This window comes from Verticillium nonalfalfae (genome assembly GCF_003724135.2).
Source record: "Verticillium nonalfalfae strain VnAa140/NRRL 66861 chromosome Unknown scaffold_70, whole genome shotgun sequence".
NCBI classification, from domain to species: domain Eukaryota; kingdom Fungi; phylum Ascomycota; class Sordariomycetes; order Glomerellales; family Plectosphaerellaceae; genus Verticillium; species Verticillium nonalfalfae.
Window position 1 is genome coordinate 75,236 of NW_021167295.1, and position 19,058 is coordinate 94,293.

The window sequence follows — 19,058 nt, forward strand, 5'->3', positions numbered from 1 at the left end:
CTTGCTCACGACCGCCATATTCCAGAGTTTGAGAGGTTCTTGCAATTTGCCTCGCCAACTTTCGACGTGTCTGTCTTCGAAATATTTTTTCCCTTGTTTCGAGGCTGTACGTTGGTCACCTGTGACAGGTCTAAGATGCTGGATGACCTCCCGGGTGTCATGACAGCAATGCGTGTTGACGCATGCGAGCTGACGCCCACCGTCGCTGGAAGCCTCCTTCGAACCAGAGCAAGCGTACCCTCGCTGAAGCTGCTGCTCACGATCGGAGAAATGTTGACGCCTCGGGTTGTGAAAGAGTTCGGAGGAAACTCAACTTCACCAAGTATACTTTGGGGAATGTATGGACCGACAGAAGCAGCTATTCACTGGTCAGCAGCCCGTCGTATCACTTTTGGTTCTTTGACTGATGCTTCGCTAGTACATTACAAACTGCCTTCTCGGCAGATTCGTCGCCCCGCGTAATAGGAGTTCCGTTCGACACGGTTTCATGTTTCGTCATTGAGATACCGCCTGACGACTCTAGCTTTTTTTTCACCGTATCACCCATCGGCCAAATTGGCGAGCTGGTGGTGGGTGGCCATCAGCTTGCAAGGAACTATCTGAACCGGCCCGAACAAACCGATGCGGCCTTCATAGACTCTCCCTACGGCCGTCTATATCGCACAGGAGACAAAGCTCGCATGCAATCAGATGGCACACTCGAGTGTTTTGGCCGGATTTCTGACGATCAAGTCAAGCTCCGTGGCCAGCGAATCGAGCTTGGTGAGGTTGAGCAGGCAGCCATACGAGACTCACAATGCCGTGACGCTATTGCCATGGTTGTCGACAACATCCTGGTTATCTGTTGTGTTCTCGAAGCCAAAGACTCATCTAAGGAATTGGCCTCTGAATCGATTCTGCAGACTTGCAGGCAATGGCTCCCGACGTTTATGATCCCTGGAGATGTGGTCATCATCAACGAGTTTCCGCGGCTGGCTTCGGGCAAGATTGATCGCCATCAGATGAGGCGCCAGTACCAAGTCAACAAGAACACCAACACAACTGTGACGCAGAACGACCTGGGTCCTCTGGAAAAAAAGATCATGTCAGCGATTTCCGATTTTGTCGGGTCTCCCGTGACTCTTCTGGATGTTCTGTCAGCACATGGCATTGATTCCCTCCAGGCAATTCAACTAGCGTCGGCGCTGCGGAAGGAAGGTCTCCAAGCATCTCCACTTGATGTGGTCAGCTCTAGGACAATCTCCGCTTTGTGTACTAAAGTCCGAGCTGTGGACAATAAGACTCAAAGACAGCATCATATCAAGCAGCCGCCGGCTGCTGACCAGATTTTGGCATCGAACGTCACCCTGCAAAGTATGGAGTCCCAGATCGAAGGATTTGACTGGTGTACCCAGCTCCAGAGTTCTATGCTGTTTGAGACATCCGCCAACATCAGTGCGTACCACAATCTGCTCGAATTGGAATTCCCTGCTTCATGCTCTCTCGAGCAAGTAAGGAATTGCCTGGAACAGATGGTGCAGCAAAACGACATTCTCCGATCGGGTTTTGTTGAGACTGAGGGTAGCTTTGTGCGTGTGATATTCAAATCACTCCCAAAGTCCCATATCCAGAGCGTAGATCAGTTTACGTTGTCCGCGCAACAGACTGCGGATGACTATGAGAGAATCTGGCTTCGCCCTTTCCAGGCGCAGGTCGCAACCTCCACGGCCGGAGCTCCCCCACGCCTTCTCCTGCGTATGCATCACGCCATTTACGACGGCTGGACTGTCGACCTCATGATTCAAGACTTGTCGTCCATCCTCGCCGGTCAAGAAGCAGGACTTCGGCCTCAATTCGGACAAGTAACAGCATTCAACAACTCGACTCCGTTGATAGACCTGGATATTTCTAGAGCATTTTGGGCAGAGCAGCTGTTTGACTGGCAAAAGCCAAGTTTCCCACGCCTCATGAGCCGACCACCTGATTCCCCAGAGCCTCAATCAATGTCGCGTACGCTGACGCTGTCGGAAGGGGACCTGAGAGAAGCGGCCAAGAAGCTCGGCTTTCATAGCCAGGTATTTTTCCAAGCTGCTATATCGTTGATCTGGGGCGCAATCCTGGGAACCTCGGACGTCGTCATTGGTTGCGTCTCATCAGGCAGGACTCTCCCCGTCGAAGGCATTGAGGATATCATGGGGCCCTGCATAGCTTCCTTGCCTTTACGAACTGACCTCAAGGCTCTAAGAACTGTTGAGGATCTGCTAAGGAACACGCAAAGGACGAATCGAAGATCTCTGCGGCACGGCATTTTGCCCTTGTCAGAAATTTGCAGGGCTGCCAGTATACAACCTGGTGACGCCTTGTATGATGTACTCTTCGTCTATCAACAATCGCTCACTAGTCACCTACGACACGCATCTCCAATTCGAGAAATATCTCACCGCGACTTCCTAGAGACAAAAGTCTTGATCGAGATCGAACCTGTCCTGGGCAGTTTCAAGTGCCATATCACATACCATGCTGACGCCATGTCCCATGATTTCGCAACTCTCTTCCTCGACCAGATCGACTGTATGACTCGGACTCTCCACGTTAATCCAACCGCGCTGTTGCATGATGTCTCGCAGTGCGTGCCGCCTGCGCTGGCATCTATCTACAACTTGGAACCAGTGACATTGGCAGATAGCCCTGACCTGGCGACATGCTTTGAACGTTCGGCATCGGCGGCGCCTGATGCAGAAGCGATTTGCTTTGCCAAATCCATCACCCCATCAAGCCTTGATTGCGAAACCATGTCTTATCAGGAGCTCAATGACCTATCGAATCGTATTGCATGGTTCTTGCGTAGCCAGGGGGTACTCGAAGGCGACACAGTCGCCATCGTGATGGAAAAGTCGGCCTTGCTTTATGCCACGATACTGGGGACTCTAAAGGCTGGGGCTGCCTACTTGCCTCTTCTGCCTTCCACACCGGCCAGCAGACTGCAATTAATTCTTTCTCAGGCCTCTACCACTGCCTGTTTGGTCGATCAGCAGGCTATTGTTTCAGTGGCAGCCGTCGTGGACTGCCCGCTCTACGACATGCAGTCGACGCCACTGTCAGAATTTCCCACACATAACCCGCCTCGACAAGCTCAGTCCTCTCGTCCGGCATACATCATTTACACCTCTGGGACGACCGGTGTTCCTAAAGGTATTGTGGTGACCCAGCTTAATATCACAAGCAATCTTGATGTTCTATCCCGTATATACCCCCACGACATGACAAGTCGCTTTCTGCAGCTCTGTTCCCCAGCGTTCGATGTCTCGGTGTTTGAGATATTTTTCACATGGAAAACAGGCGCCTGCTTGTGCGCGGGTTCCAACGACACTCTCTTCGCAGATCTGGAGCAATCCATACGCTCACTTGGCTGCACACATCTCAGCTTGACACCCACTGTGGCGTCGCTCATTAGCCCATCCCACGTTCCGAAGGTTCGTTTTCTGGTCACCGCCGGCGAACCAATGACTTCAGCTGTTTCGGAGTCATGGGGCGAGCACCTCTACCAAGGTAAAACATGAAGCGCCAGCCTGTCACAACTCAACTAACAAGTAACAGGCTACGGTCCAGCCGAGACAACGAATATTTGCACAGTCAAGAAAATGACAAAAGGCGACTACATTAACCACCTCGGGTTTGCGTTTGAAAACGTCTCTGCTTTTGTCTTATCAACAGATTCGATGTCAAGCGTTCCCCGTGGGTGCTTCGGCGAGTTCTGTTTTGGCGGCGATCAAGTTGCACAGGGTTACATTGATCTCCCTGAGGTCACAAGTTCGAAGTTCGTCAACCACCCCGAGTTCGGCCGCATCTATCGCTCTGGAGACATGGGTCGGATGCTACCTGACGGGTCCTTGCTCGTGACGGGGCGTCTGGACGGCCAGGTGAAATTAAGGGGCCAACGCATCGAGACCGGAGAAATCGACAGTATTGTGACAGCAGCCAAAGAAGTTCTCTCGTGTACGTCACTGATCCTACAGCCTACTGGATCGAGCAGCGAACAGCTCGTTTCTTTCTACACGCCAGCAGCCCACACGCATATAGGGAACGTGTTACTTGATTTCCGAGGTGAGCTCGCAGCCCTTAACCAGCAGCTCTTCATGCAACTATCGTCGCGACTCTCACGATACATGGTGCCGTCGTACCTGATCCCTCTGGGCACCATACCTCAGACTCCCAGCGGCAAGGTTGACAGGGTGGTGTTGCGCAGCCTCTTCAACGGACTCACCCGAAATCAACTCAGTCTCGTCTCCAGCAACCAAGGGCCTGAGACCGATGAAGATGAGTGGTCTGACAGCGAAAGACTAGTAGCTGAGGTGATTGCACAAAGTCTGATCGTACCACATGAACTGGTCTCCCGCTGGCAACCGTTAGCAACGATCGGTCTCGACTCCATCTCGGCCATTTCTGTGGCAAGGTTACTTGGGGACGCGGTCAATCGACGCATCCCAATCTCACACATCCTACAGAGCCCCTATGTTGCCCTCTTAGCTCGGCTTGCGACAGAGAACGCGCCAGATGGACGTCTCGTTGAGGAGGTGGTGACTGACTCGCCATTTTTTCCCCCAGACGTCAGGGAGCTCATTGCCACGCAATTCGCTGAACACAAACACGCTATCCAGGAGGTTCTACCTTGTACACCATTGCAGGAAGCAATGCTGTCAGCTGCTGGTGCTTCCTCGTACTCCAATCAGCTAGTCCTACGACTGGTTGCCTCCTCGCCGGAGATGAAAAGCCACTGGCAAACCTTGGTTGATCGCCATGGTATTCTGAGGACATGCTTCGTCACGACTACGGATGCCCAGCACGCTATTGCCCAGGTAGTCCTGCAAAGATGGGAGGTCCCGCTGAGGACTTTGAGGCACTCGAGCCTCGAAGACGCTGTAAAAAACTGTAGAAGACGAGTTCCTTTCGCTCTCGACTCACAACAACCGCCCTATGGCTTAGATCTTCTCGACATCGACAACACCTTTTTCTTGGTCTTCACTTGCCATCATGCACTCTATGACGGAGAGTCCATGAACGTTCTTCTTCAGGAGATAGAGCAGCTTGTTCGAGGAGAGGGCTTGCCACCGCCCATACCATACACGCCCGTGATACGACAGATGCTGTCACAACAGCTAAGCAGCGAAGGCTTTTGGAAAGAATTGTTTAACGGCTTCGTCGGAGGTAGGCAAGAAGCTTTCATCAGCCGCCAGCAAGCATTGCCTCTAGGTTCCACGTCAACGCCACCCCAACCTCAAACGTACACTTCGCAGCTCAGGCTAGGCTTGACCGCCTGGCAAAAGGTTGCCCGGGACACCAACACATCAATATTAGCTCTTGGACAGGCTACCTGGGCCATCTTGCTTGGTATCGTGTCTGATCAGGATGACGTGTGCTTTGGAAACGTCATGAGTGGCCGCACTCTGCCTGTGAGCGGTATTGAACGACTGGTTGCGCCATGCTTTAACACGGTGCCCATTCGCATCGGAACCAACCGGCGCATGCAGGTGACAGAGTTGCTAACAAAACTGCATGTGCTCAACTCAAAACTCCTCGATCACCAGTTCACCTCTTTACGGTCTATTCAAAAACTTGTGTCTCGGCCTGGTCGGAGCCTCTTCGACACTATTCTTCTGTTGCAACCCCCCAAGAAAGAGCTCGACAGCGCGATCTGGGAGGTTGCTGAGGATACCGGAGGCATGGATGTGAGGATTGTCTATGGGGTTGTTGTGATCTGGACTAACAAAAGTCACAGGTTCCGCTGCTTTGTGAGTTGATTCCAAATGCACACACCGATAGCGTAGAGTTGAATCTCCACACGAACAGGTGAGTTACTTATCTCCTTGACTGTCGTTGGCTGTACTGACCAGCCAAGTGCCACGTTGGATCCTTGCATAGCATCATCAATGTCACAAGCTTTCTCGTACATCCTCTGCCACATTGCACGACATCATGCTACTGTTATTCCCACCAAAGACGACCTGCCAGAAGATATTCGCAGCAGCATAGCAGACGCGTCCCACGAGTCGCCCCAGAACAACCTCGACCAACAAGAAGGTAGCGTCTCTGGTACAAGCCACTCGGCAACTGTGCATGAAGAGCCTTGGAGCGAGCTGGAGAAAACCGTCCGCGACATCCTTTCGAAACTCTCAGGCGTGGCAGTGAGCCAAATCGGCCTCCAGACAACCATATTCCAGCTTGGTCTGGACAGTATCAACGCTGTTCAGATCGCCGCCCTCCTGAGAAATCAGAATCACAATGTCTCGACTTTTGACGTTGTCGACTGTCCTTCTTGCGCAAGCCTTGCTCAGCGAATCGCTCGTCGAGTCGGGGATCAAAGCCAAGTACGTCCGATGTATGACGTGAATGCATTCCAACAAACAATCGCGTCGACCGTTGCGGTCCAGCTTCACACGGAACCGGAGGCAGTTTTCCCATGCACTCCGGTGCAATGTGGCATGCTGAAGGACTTTATCGAATCTGGCGGGGTCGATTATCTCAATTACCTGGCCTTAGAACTCGACCAACATCTCGGCCCTGAAGAGGTGGAGAACGCCTGGAGAAAGCTTGTTCAAGCTCACACGATTTTGCGCACTGGGTTCGTGCCCGCAAACCATGCCGATGCTCCCTTTGCTATGGTGCAGCATTCCTTTGCAGCACATCTTGTGGCCAAGAGCGTGACATTTTCGAACACGACTTTCGATGCGCAGGTTTGGAAGGCCCAAAGCTCTCAACAAGTGCTCAATGCCTTGGAACAACCGCCGTGGCGGGTAGCTCTGGCAACGCAAGGCGGCACAACGATACTGCATCTACTAATACACCATGCGCTGTATGATGCCTATTCGCTTCACAGGCTGTTGGGAGATCTTGGTTCCATCTTGAATGGTTCTTCACCTCCAACCCCGACTGGCTCTACCCGAGACGTGGTTTCTGCAATCCTTGGATCTGCCCTGGCAAACGAGTCGTCGAAAGCCTTCTGGCAAGCAAAGTCATCTCAAACCATCATCAATAGGTTCCCAACAATGACTCCTCTGATTGAACCATCCTCGGCCACATACACGGAGACGTGCCGTTCGCGACTGGATTTTGCCACACTTCAAAGCCGAGCCAGCAGGGCCGGCGTAACGATTCAGGCCATGCTCCAGGCTGCGTGGACTCGACTGCTCTCTGCCTATGTTGGCGAGCAAACGCTTGTATTTGGAGTTGTGCTTTCGGGCCGCACTTTGCCAATGACAGATGATGCAGTGTTCCCATGCATCACGACAGTACCCGTCATCTCTCACAACCGAGCGTCCAACACAGAGCTCCTGTCTCAAATGATGCAATACAGCAGCCAATTATCGGCCCACCAGCATGCACCTCTTTCTCAAATACAGCAATGGCTCGGTCACCCAGGCACCCCCCTATTTGACACTCTGCTCGTGTATCAGAAGACTACGAACGGCCCGTCACCGGCCCAGAAGCTGCCGTGGCGTCAGCTCAGTGACGAGGGTAAGCTTGACTACGCTGTCTCCTTGGAGATCGAGCCGTCAAAGGACGGGCATATCAGTCTTCATCTATCGTCTCATACAGGTGTACTTCCGCGGGAACAGGCGTCAATTTCCCTACGTCAATTCGATGCCATTCTAGCTGATCTTGCTACCAACCCACAAGGCCAAGAAGCTCAAATATGGCATGATGATGCTGAATTGACATCTATTCTGCCGCCGCGCGACATTGAGATATACTCTGAGGTCGCATTTCTTCACCATTTTGTCGAAGAGACGGCGAAAACATACCCTGACAGGACTGCTCTCGAATTCGTTACTGCCTTTACTGGGGAAAGCCCGGAGAGTCACAGCGTCACCTTTAAAGAGCTGGATGAGATGGGCAATCGCGTCGCCAACACATTGGCTCAACATGTTGCCAGGCGCGGTATCGTTGCGGTGCACTTCGACAAGTGCCCAGAAGCCTTTTTCGCCATCTTGGGCATCTTGAAAGCAGGCTGTTCATTCCTAGCTCTTGACCCCTCGGCTCCGAAGGCGAGGAAGGAATTCATCCTCAGAGACTCAGGAGCCGTAGCACTCTTGGCCCGCGATGCTCTGGACTTTCAGCCGGCGCAAATTGTCGTCGAGATCAAAGAGAGCAAGCTCTACGCTGCCAGCGCTGAACCCTGTCAATTGGGCCACGATTTGTCAAAGGATGACACTTGCTACTGCCTCTACACTTCAGGAACAACGGGTACACCGAAAGGTTGTGAGATAACGCATGAGAATGCAGTCCAAGCAATGAAGGCGTTCCAGCGTCTATTTTCTGGTCATTGGGACGAAGAATCGAGGTGGCTGCAGTTCGCTTCGTTCCATTTCGATGTGTCTGTTCTGGAGCAATATTGGAGTTGGTCAGTCGCAATGCCCTTGGTCGTTGTTCCTCGAGATATCATTCTCGACGACATTGCGGCGACGATACGACGCCTTCGCATCACACATCTGGATCTCACGCCTAGCCTTGCTCGGCTTCTCGACCCGAAGGATGTCCCGACACTCTGCAGGGGCGTCTTCATCACGGGCGGCGAGGCCCTGAAACAGGAGATTCTCGACACCTGGGGTCCTCGGGGAGTCATCTACAACGCGTATGGCCCCACAGAGGCCACGATTGGCGTAACCATGTATCAGCGCGTGCCACAGAATGGTCGCGCATCCAACATTGGGCGCCAGTTCGACAATGTTGGCACCTACGTCTTTGAGCCTGGAACTGAAAAGCCGGTCTTGAGAGGTGCCGTTGGTGAACTTTGCATTTCCGGGAAGTTGGTCGGCAAGGGCTACCTTAACCGCCCCGAGCTCACTGCCGAACGCTTCCCAGTCCTTGAGCATTTCAAGGAGAAGATCTACCGCACAGGAGATCTAGTTCGGGTCATGTATGACGGGTGCTTCGAGTTCCTTGGTCGTGCTGATGACCAGGTCAAGCTACGCGGACAGCGTCTGGAGATTGGAGAGATCAACCACGCTATCCGCACAGGTGTTGCCGCCGTCAAGGACGTCGTCACTCTTGTAGCCAAGCATCCAAAAGTGGACAAAGATCTTCTGGTGACCTTCGTCACGTCAAGCGAAGCAGCAACATCAAACGGTGAACTTCATGTGCTTGGCGGAGCGGAAACCTTCAAGCTCAGACAGACAGTTCTGAAGGCATGCCGTCACAGACTCCCTGGCTACATGGTGCCGTCCTACGTCCTCGAGGTTCCTTTCATTCCTCTTTCCATCAATAACAAGGCGGAAATGAAGATCCTGCGTCACCTATTCTCTTCGTTGACACCGGAACTACTGCTGCACGTCTCTGCCCCTGCTCCCTCACAGGAAGCCCTAGCTACTACAAAGACTCAAAAGACGGTGCTGAGAGCTGTGTCAAAGTTCTCTGGCGTTTCTGCTAGCGAGCTTTCTTTGAACAGTAACCTGTTTGACCTCGGTATCGATTCGATCTCGTGCCTTCGACTCTCACGACTTTTGAAACACGACGGTCTGCGCACTGCAGACCCGGCGTTAATACTCAAGAACCCCTTCCTCGGCGACCTCGCCGAAGCCCTCAATAAGCCTTATGACCGCGAGTTTCTGAGCGCCGTTAGGGAAGCTCGACAGCAAATTCATGCGTTTAGCCACCGCTTCAGACACGAAGTTCGGCAGAAACTGTCACTTTCAGCAGGGGTTTCTGTTGACTACATTGCCCCGTGCACTCCTCTGCAGGAAGGCATGCTGTCTCGGACATTTACACAGGGAGAAGAGTCCTACTTTGTTTCATTCCAACTCAAACTGAGTGACAACCTCATGACAAGCAGGTTGCAAGAGTCATGGGATAAGCTCGTTGCCCTACATCCGATTCTGCGGACCCGATTTGTGCCAACCTCAGGAGGGTTCGCTCAGGTGGCTCTTTCTCCCACGCAGATTCCGTGGAAAAGTCACTCAGTCGACCAAAATGGAGTTAAGCTGCTCCTCCAGGAGGCGCGCTCGTCCTGGATCAAGAATAACCAAGACAGCATCTTGGAGCCGATGGAATGCCTCCTAGTCAATTCCGAAGGAGATAGACTGCTGGTAGTGCATATTTTCCATGCTCTTTACGACGGAATCAGTTTCGAGTCCATGTTGCGATGGCTAGCTGCTGATATATCGCTGAAGTCTCATGCTCAGCGACCGGCTTTCTTGGATACCCTGTCATATGGGCCTCTGCAGAACTTCGACCACAGCCGGTCCTTCTGGTTAGAGCATCTCAGCTCATGCACTTTTGAACCTCTGCCACGGATAATTACCGATGAAGCACCAGGTCTTCGCTCCGCCCGTCGGCTTTACAACGTTGAGAGACTCAGGGAGACAAGCCAAGCACTGAACATCACCCTACAGTCCGCGGTCTTGTCCTTATGGTCTGGCACCTTTGGCAAATACTTCTCCTCAAAAGCTGCAATGGGAGTCATCGTTTCAGGGCGCGCTCTTGACACAGAAGACGTTGAGGATGTGATGGGGCCCCTTTTCAATACCTTGCCTTTCTACCCAGACGTCGCCACGAACAATACGCTACAGAAGCTGGCGCAGAGGTGCCATGACTTCAACGTTTCAACCTTGCCCTTTCAGCACACGGCGTTGCGAAACATCCAGAAATGGTGCAGCGGAGGTCATCCTATTTTCGACAATCTTTTCGTCTACCAGAACGACGTGCCTTTGGCCAACAACGCGGAGACATTCTGGACGGTAGAAGACAGCTTCGTGGCCAACGACTACCCGCTCGCCTTTGAGGCGACTGCCATGGGAGATGCTGACCTTCAGGTCCAAATTGTTGTCCGCCAAGATGTGGCAACTGAGGCTGACATCCAACGAATCTTGGAAGACTTTGAAGAGGCGATGTTTGCTTTGTCTACCGGAAGAGCGGGCACGTTGCGCAACCAAGCATTTGCACTGACCTCTCAAGAAAGCTCAGCGGGCGCTTCACCATTGACTACTCGAAGCGCTAGCACCGATTCCGCAGGACATTCAACAGATGTCAGCGCTCCAGAGTTCACCGTATCAAACTTTGGGTGGACAGAGGCAACACTCGCGATTAGGTTCGAGATATCGAAATTGGCCCAAATCCCGGTCGAAAGCGTCTCCGAGTGCAACTCATTGCTTGAATTGGGCTTGGACAGCATTGATATAGTCAGCCTGTCAACCAGGCTCAAGCAAAAAGGCATCGACATCTCCATGTCTCAACTGTTACGAGCCCAAAACATCGAGAACATGGAGAAAGTCATAGGACGTGAGGTGCTGAGCGACAGAGGAGAAAAGTCAGACTCAACATTCAATGCCCTCTTGCTGCAGCTTCGCGAAGCAGTCGTAGCAACTGGGTACGACATGGGAACGGTCGAAAACGTTCTGCCGCCAACGCCCCTTCAAGAATCCATGGTAGCCGACATGATAGACTCAAACTTTGAGCGATACTTCAACCACGACGTGATGGAGATTTCCAAGGATACTATCGTGGAGTCACTAGTAGACGCTTGGCTCGAGGTTATCTCACAGTCACCAATACTGCGAACGGTCTTCTTACAAGTCGACGACCCACGGCTCGAACAGACATTTTGCCAGATTGTTCTGGCTCACCACTTGCCCTCGATCCAACACATCCAGGTCCAAGGCGAACAAGAAATCGAGGGAATCTATGCAGCGCATAGCCAAAATGCAAGGAACGCAAGGGGTGCTTCACAATTGCTCCAGTTGACGATCGCGCACGTCGGTGATCGGAGTTATGTCGTTTTCAGCATTGCCCACGCTCTTTACGATGGATGGTCATTGGCTCTTCTTCATCACGACGTCGATTCGGCTTACCACAATATGCTGGAGCAACGCGCGTCTCCACGAAATATGTTGCAGAGCTTGCTGCAGTCACCGACTGTCAAAAGCCAACGATTCTGGTCCCAATATCTAGCTGGTGCTCCCCCTTCACTTTTTCCAGAGAGTACGACGACCCCCACCGACTCTGGACATCATGATGAGTCCATGTCAAGCTTGAGTTCTGGAGAAGTCATGGCATTCTGCAAAAGAAACTCGATCACCTTGCAAGTCCTTGGTCAAGCCTGTTGGTCAACTGTTCTTGCCACACGAGTCAATGCTCTGGATGTTTCATTCGGTGTTGTCCTGTCTGGGCGCGACACAGAGGAGGCCCAGAATCTCATGTTCCCTACGATGAATACCGTGGCGCTTCGGTGCGTTCTTCACGGCTCGTCTAGGTCATTCTTGCGTTACCTCCAGGACACCATGTCGGACATTTATGAATACCAAACGTTCCCGCTCCGGAAAGCACAGCTTGCTGGCAAACAAACACCTGGAGGCCTTTTCAATACGCTTTTTCTCCTCCAGCGGCACCCAGACCTTGCCGAATACCGCACGAAAAAGGACGGGCTTACCAAGTCGGTCCAAACGTTAGCCACGACTGACTTTGCGGTATGTGTAGAGTTGGAAGCAACAGAGGACCATCTCATTTGGCGCGTTGCTGGCAAAGAAGCGTCCACGTCCGAGCACGACGTCAAGGAACTTCTGGAGCATCTCGACAAGGCAATGAATCACTTTGTGCAGAGACCAGAGAGCAGCCTCCTACAGTTCGAAGGTGACCGCACTTCAATTTGCCACCTTCCAGCTTTCGTATCCAATTCGCATACCACAATGCCAGACAGCGGCAAGGGCAACGGAAACGCGATGAACCCCGAGGACCCCGAATCTCAAGTCGAGTCGACCATTCGTCAGATTCTATCAGAGGTTTCCGGAATACCATACGAGTCTATATCGAGGGACAGCACCGCTTACCACCTTGGCCTCGACTCTATCAGTCTTATCAAGGTATCCTCAATATTAAAGAAGAAGGATATCATGCTCGGCGTGCATGCCCTCCTGACGGCGTCGTCTCTCAGTCACATGGCAAAGGTGGCAGGAAATGCCCCAAAGGCACTTTCCGCAGAGGTGCAAGAGGCCTGTTTGATTCCCGACAAGATTCAACTCGAGCAAGTACAGAGCCTGGCAGGTTTTGCAGAATCCCAGGTCGAAGACATTCTGCCGGCGGTGCCAATGCAAGTTTACATGATGACTGCATGGCAAAACTCCCAAGGCCGTGTTTTTTATCCGGCGTTCCGCTATCGATTGGACGAGTCGGTGTCCTTGAATGCTGTACAAAAAGCGTGGGCAGACCTCACAGCGACGGAGACGCTTCTCCGTACTTGTCTCGTTGCAACAGGCGATTGGGACATGCCGTTCCTGCAAATCGTGCTAGCTCCAAACGTCACAGGACCTCATTCGCAGATCTCGCTTCTCGGCAGTGGCTCGGAAAGAGAAGTGACGGGCGAGTGCTGGCCAAAAGTCAGAATGACCGCGGAACAGCGTACGGACGGCGCGTGGGAGCTGACTCTCAATATACACCATGCGCTCTACGATGGCATCACCCTCCCCGGTATCCTGAACAAACTGAGACAAAATGTCGTCAATAACAGCAAGAAAGATGAACATGAGAACTCTTCGTGTCGGTCATGGAGGTCATTCATTGCCCACCACCTGACTCCTGGCATCATCGATGAACGCAAGGCTTTTTGGACGAAATACCTAGCAGATGACAACAATCCTGCACCTCTACCTCCGCAGACGCATGATTCCGTCGGAGACAGAACTGCCTACCTCCGGCGATCTGCCGTCTCGGGCATGGGCACAAAGAGCACTGCATGCGCCAGCAATGGAGTTGGTCTACCAGCACTCATGTTCGCTGCAATAGCACAGAGCCTGCACGCAAGAAGAGTTCCAAGTAGCGCGCCTGTCATATTTGGCATCTACTACAGCAACCGGGCAGAAGAGGACAATCCGTCAACGGAGCTTTACCCAACGCTGAATCTGCTGCCGTTAAAGGTCATGGTCCAAGAGGAGACGGGGCTCATGGAGTTGGCGCAGAACGTTCAACAAGACCTACACCGTATCACATGCTTGACTAACTCGACCGTGGGGCTGTGGGAGATCAAGGAATGGACAGGCGTTGCAGTCGACGTTTTCGTGAATTTTCTCAACCTGCCCAAAGGGGAAGAAACTGCCAACGTTTTTCATGAGGTCGTGGATGATCGTCTCCTCAATGGAGCCGACAGGCCTACCTCACGGGCCAGTCCGGACCCTCCAAACTTTGACGCCCCTTGGTTGAGCAAAAACCCGGTTCGGGGTGCTTTCCCGGTACGTCTACTTCCAATCATGAATATGTCTAGTGGCTTACTGATAAAAACAGGCTGCGATGGATATCGAGGCTGCTGTGAACGGGGACGTATTGGACCTAGGCATCTTCGGCTCTGCCGCAAGAACGACGATAGAAGAGGCCCAGGCCTTGGTTGATGGCATCGCGGAATGTTTGAGCATGTTCAAAGTGTAGGAGAGTATTGGAATAAATTGTATTTTGCCCACTGCCCAGTGCTATCGTTGTCACCAGGATGTCCACAAGATTGGTGACGCTTCTGTGCTTAGATGTAAGTGTACCTGTTGGAGGAGGTCAAGTATGAACGAAAGGTCTGTATTGGGAAGCTATCCTGCTGGGCAGGAGGGTGCCTGAAACTCATCTATGAAAGGCACCAGGGCACAAGCCACAGGGCACAAGCCACCTGGCACCAGGTGAGTGCCACTGACCAAGTGAATGGCACCACCAACATAATCAAGTGCAGTGCAGATGCTTAAAAGTTGAATTCGAGAGTTCATCGACACGCTTCCTTTTGACTGGCACGATATTCAATTCTCACCTGGAGCCGGCAAAACCGGATTACATCCGATTGTAAAAGGCCAAGAAAACAGGGCTACTAGGTCTTCGCAATGCAGTAATTGGGTGGCTTTCCATGCAAAAGCAAAGAGCGAGACGTGCACTCCCTGCGTCCGCGCCGAGCAAGCACCAAGACCGCAACGTGCTGGAGAAATTTGCGCCGAATCAAAGCCAGAGCTGTTGGCGGTCTTGTCAGGGGCGGAAGTCCGCCTAACATGTTAGAGCATCTCGGTTATCGGCATTGCATGGGGCTTCTATGCTGGCTCCGAGATGAAGTGGCGTCGGCGTAAGCACTTGGAGCGACATGTATGGTCAAACCTCGACAATAAAGGGTGACGAGAGGCAGGTATATGTGCATCGGTCAGATACCTGTTGAACTGGCAGATTTGCTGTGTACCCAGTTTCTGTATCGGATCTTTCTTGCCTACAACTCGACTCAAGCCATCCCTTTCATGTGATTCCGACGAGCAAGACGTTCGACATCATGGCCATCATGTCCTTCAGGCTCTTTACCTCAGCCATATTGCTTGTTGCACCAGTCCTGGCCAAGACAGACCTGGCAGGCTGCACGTATTCCGACTCGGTTGTCACGCCGGCTGGCGGCTCCCCATACGCTACACGGATCTGGTTCGTCGAGGATACCGGCGAGATCTGCGAGTTCCTGGATTGCGGAGGCGGCCGGGCGCCGCCCAAGACGACAGTACCCGGGTGCGGCTCGTATGAGGGCACCGACACTTATAGCCCGCGCTTCCTCGCCCCTAGTACGACATCAATCACGGTCGCAAGCACGTCTGAGGTCATCCCTGAAGCTCCCACTACCGAAGCACCCTCTCTGGAACCGACGCCGACTGGCTCAGCAGAAGCTGATAGCCTTTCTACTTCTCATATTGCATCGACCGAAGAGGCCCTGGCGTCGAACCAGTCATCAGAGCCATCTCAGGTGCTCTCGGGGCCCCAGACATCTACAGCCATTGTTACGACTGCGACAAAGACTTCAGCGTCGGAAACTACCAGCGAAAGCGAAGGAACGGAGGCAAGCAGCCAGGTGTCCGCCACGGAGACGCCCAACGCAGCCAATGCCGGAAACAAGGGAATGATTGGGCTCCTTGCTGGAGCTGCCGTGGGCGCAGTGCTGCTGTAAACGAATGATGTCCGCAAGAACCAAACATCTCGGACCAGAGTCTCGTCGAACCTTGCAGAGATCGGAGTGTCCGCTGCCAGTGTGCCAAGGGTAGCTTTGCCGCTAGATGAAGGACTCGCAATTATTTGTACATGGCAAACACCAATTGTAACAGTAGTAGATTGGCGCCTGTCAAATGTTGTCGCCGCTGGTGAACTGAGATGGGCGGGTGACTTGAACTAGATGTGATGACTCAGCATGCGATAAGATCACGGAAGATCCGAAGAACCGGGCAGCCGAAAAAAATCCTCGCCTGGCTGAGCTGCCCCATAATCGCAATCATCACCAGGCGAAGATACTCCGTCACTGTAAACGCGCTCCGCAACCGACACCACCCACGGCTTCACCATCGCATCACGCTCCTGACGGCTGTTCATCGCCCGTTGTTGCTCAACCCATCTCTCAAAGAAAACAACCCCTCGGCACATCACAGCCATGGATCACACACGCGACCCCTGCCCATGGGTCATCCTCAACGACTTTGGCGGCGCCTTCTGCATGGGAGTATGTCCCCCTTTCTCAAAGACTGCATCTCTACCTGCGATCCTCTGACGCAGGGTTGATGCGCCATCCAAATAGTTGTGTTCGCTGCCGTCGTGAAGCCCCGAGACTGACGTGTTTTCTTCCAGGCTATCGGCGGTACGATATGGCACGGCATCAAGGGCTTCCGAAACTCCCCTTACGGTGAGCGGCGCGTTGGTGCCATCACGGCCATCAAGATGCGCGCTCCCGTTCTCGGTGGCAACTTTGGCGTCTTTGGCGGCCTCTTCTCCACGTTCGATTGCGCCGTGAAGGGCATCCGTCAGAAGGAGGATCCCTGGAACGCCATCATCACCGGCTTCTTCACCGGCGGTGCGCTCGCCATCCGTGGTGGCTACAAGTCGGCGAGGAACGGCGCCATTGGTTGCGCTGTGCTCCTCGGTGTCATCGAGGGTGTCGGTATTGGCTTCCAAAAGCTGATGGCCGGAAGCACCAAGCTCGAGGTATATCCTCTCGTGCTCTTCATCCGCGATTGGCCATGGCTGACTCTTTCCAGATGCCCCAACCTCCTCCCTCCCAGCAGGAAATGTCTCTTGCTTAAACTTGCTTCGAACACATTCACAAACCGAAAGATTTCTTGATTTTCAGCGATTCAGCGTGACGCCGCTGGCTCTGTTATGATACGACGGACCGACCGACGGACCGACCGACGGACCGATCGACCAACCCACTCCTCTCCTCTTCCAGTCTGCCACCCGACCGGGGCTCGACTATTGTGTTCACCAAACCACGAATCATAATCATCACTTGCATACCAGGCGGAGGCGTTCCATGTACAATATGTAGACAGACCTCTACGGGGGCAAAGGGCGGCGGAAAGCGGTTTGCGGGCCATTTATGGGAGGCCCAGCAGATGGCGCTGGCAGAGAAGTGGTGTCAGGCACTCGTCTGCGCTGCGCCGTTGGCCACGAGCCGTGCGGCAGTACTCTTCCAAGCTCTCGAGGTGAGCTTGGGAGCGAATAGAACCACCATTACCACACGCTTTTGCTTGTTGCCTTTGCTATTGACCGAATCGCCACAGTTGTTCATCTCAATAGGTACCTCCTACAGCCGAGTCACCGCGCCAGACCTCCGCATGGCTCCTTCCATCGTCGTCAAGCCATGCCCGAAACATGCCGGCGCAGTTGTAGTCCTGCAGAACCTCTGATCGCGTCTTGAGGACATCGCCCTGCGGCCCGCGCACAACAGTTAACTCGATCCCGATGATGCCGCCCTGCCCCTCGCCCGTGCGACCCCAACGATCACCTGCGCTCTTCTGCAGCTCACCCCTGGGGCCTGCAATAGCCGACAACGCTTTCGCGCTGGACTCCCGCTTCCACTGTGCACGAGACACCACGGAGTGCAACGCGGCAATTCGCAGAAACGAGTCCCCATTGCCGGTTCCAGACCCAGCGAAAGATCGAGTAACCGTCGTCGAGCCGCCGCTTCGAGTCGGAAGTGGCGTGTACATCAAAGGATGGGGGAGGCAGTCAGCCAACAGTCGCCGAAGCCCGTCACTGATGCCAACGCTGGATCCAAGACTACCGAGAACGCCCCGCACGCCCGAGTCTGACGCGGTCGATCCGCGGCCATCGTCCCCGTCATCTTCCCACTCGCCAGCCCAGAATCCAGCCCCCACGGTCGGCGTGTCCCCGATCCTGCCGGACAGCTTATTTGTGAGTCCGCCGGTGCTGGTCGCCACGCAAACGACCCCCTCTTCATCCAGCGCAACGGCACCGCACGTCCCCTGCGGTAGAAATGCCTTGTCGCTCCACGTCGCCACCACGGCGCCCTCGCGGTCCTCGCGCCGCAGCGCCTCAATGTGCTCGTCCCACCGCCTCTGCGTGAAAAAGTAGGCTGGCGCCACCGTCTCGAGTCCGTACCGCGCCGCCAGCGTCGCCGTCAGCTCGTCGCCGTGCAGGTGTCCGTGGCCCTGGGCAGAGGGCACGTCGGGGTGCCCGGCGGCGACCTCGAGGTCGTCCTCGCCGTTCTCGAGCACGGCGCGCGCCAGGAGGATGGGGTTGCGCACGCGGCGCACGCCCGACACGCCGACGGCGCGCTTCTTGTGTCCGCGCGAGACCATGACTGAGGCCTCCAGCTCGTTGGTGCCGTCGCGCGTGAAGACAGCACCGTGGCCGCTGTTGTAGAGTGGGTCGTTCTCCAGGAGGCTAACGGCGTGAGTCGCCGTCTGGAGAGCGCTGGGGAGCCGGCCCGTGGAGAGCCGGGTCGTCATGTAGGCGTTTGTTTTTGCGAGCTGTAGGTTTCGTCAAACAGGGAATTTATCACAGGGAGTCATATGGGAACTGACGATGGTGAGAAGTGATCTCCGGTAAGCCTCCCAGTCCTTCGGTGGGAGATAGGCGTGTGTAATGTTCCCCGCGCCACCGTGGATGATGAGCCGCGGCTTGACCTTCAGGGTCTCAGACGGCTGCAACTTGTATTCCATGACGACGGCAGGTCCTAAAATATGTTTAGTCTCTATTTGGAGAAATGGTGAAATGCCTTTGTCGTGTTGTGCCTCGACGAGGCTTTGAAGACTACCTCCTCTGTCGTCCGACAGTGTTGATGGTGTGCCTGAGATAAGATAAGATGCGACCTC

The 19,058-nt window shown here is 53.8% G+C and overlaps 4 protein-coding genes across 4 annotated transcripts; 3 read left to right on the plus strand and 1 right to left on the minus strand.

The window, feature by feature from the left end:
* Positions 1-3,482: 3,482 nt before the first annotated feature.
* Positions 3,483-14,382, plus strand: D7B24_008193 (Nonribosomal Peptide Synthase (NRPS); the record flags this gene model as incomplete). Its single annotated transcript, XM_028642287.1, has 9 exons — positions 3,483-3,528; positions 3,577-4,331; positions 5,565-5,705; positions 5,756-5,768; positions 5,977-6,344; positions 7,431-7,491; positions 7,654-11,471; positions 12,351-14,189; positions 14,242-14,382. The coding sequence occupies 9 exons, from the start codon at positions 3,483-3,485 to the stop codon at positions 14,380-14,382; spliced, it is 7,182 nt and encodes a 2,393-aa protein (XP_028493923.1).
* Positions 14,383-15,244: 862 nt separating this feature from the next.
* D7B24_008194 (uncharacterized protein) lies at positions 15,245-15,901 on the plus strand (the record flags this gene model as incomplete). The annotated part of the gene is made up of 1 exon (XM_028642288.1): positions 15,245-15,901. The coding sequence occupies one exon, from the start codon at positions 15,245-15,247 to the stop codon at positions 15,899-15,901; it is 657 nt and encodes a 218-aa protein (XP_028493924.1).
* A 474-nt stretch (positions 15,902-16,375) lies between these two features.
* On the plus strand, positions 16,376-17,021 carry TIM17 (translocase of the inner membrane; the record flags this gene model as incomplete). The annotated part of the gene is made up of 3 exons (XM_028642289.1): positions 16,376-16,444; positions 16,570-16,923; positions 16,977-17,021. 3 exons carry the CDS (start codon positions 16,376-16,378, stop codon positions 17,019-17,021), a joined length of 468 nt encoding a protein of 155 aa, XP_028493925.1.
* Positions 17,022-17,315: 294 nt separating this feature from the next.
* D7B24_008196 (uncharacterized protein) lies at positions 17,316-18,905 on the minus strand (the record flags this gene model as incomplete). Its single annotated transcript, XM_028642290.1, has 3 exons — positions 17,316-17,428; positions 17,522-18,713; positions 18,768-18,905. The coding sequence occupies 3 exons, from the start codon at positions 18,903-18,905 to the stop codon at positions 17,316-17,318; spliced, it is 1,443 nt and encodes a 480-aa protein (XP_028493926.1).
* Positions 18,906-19,058: the final 153 nt, after the last annotated feature.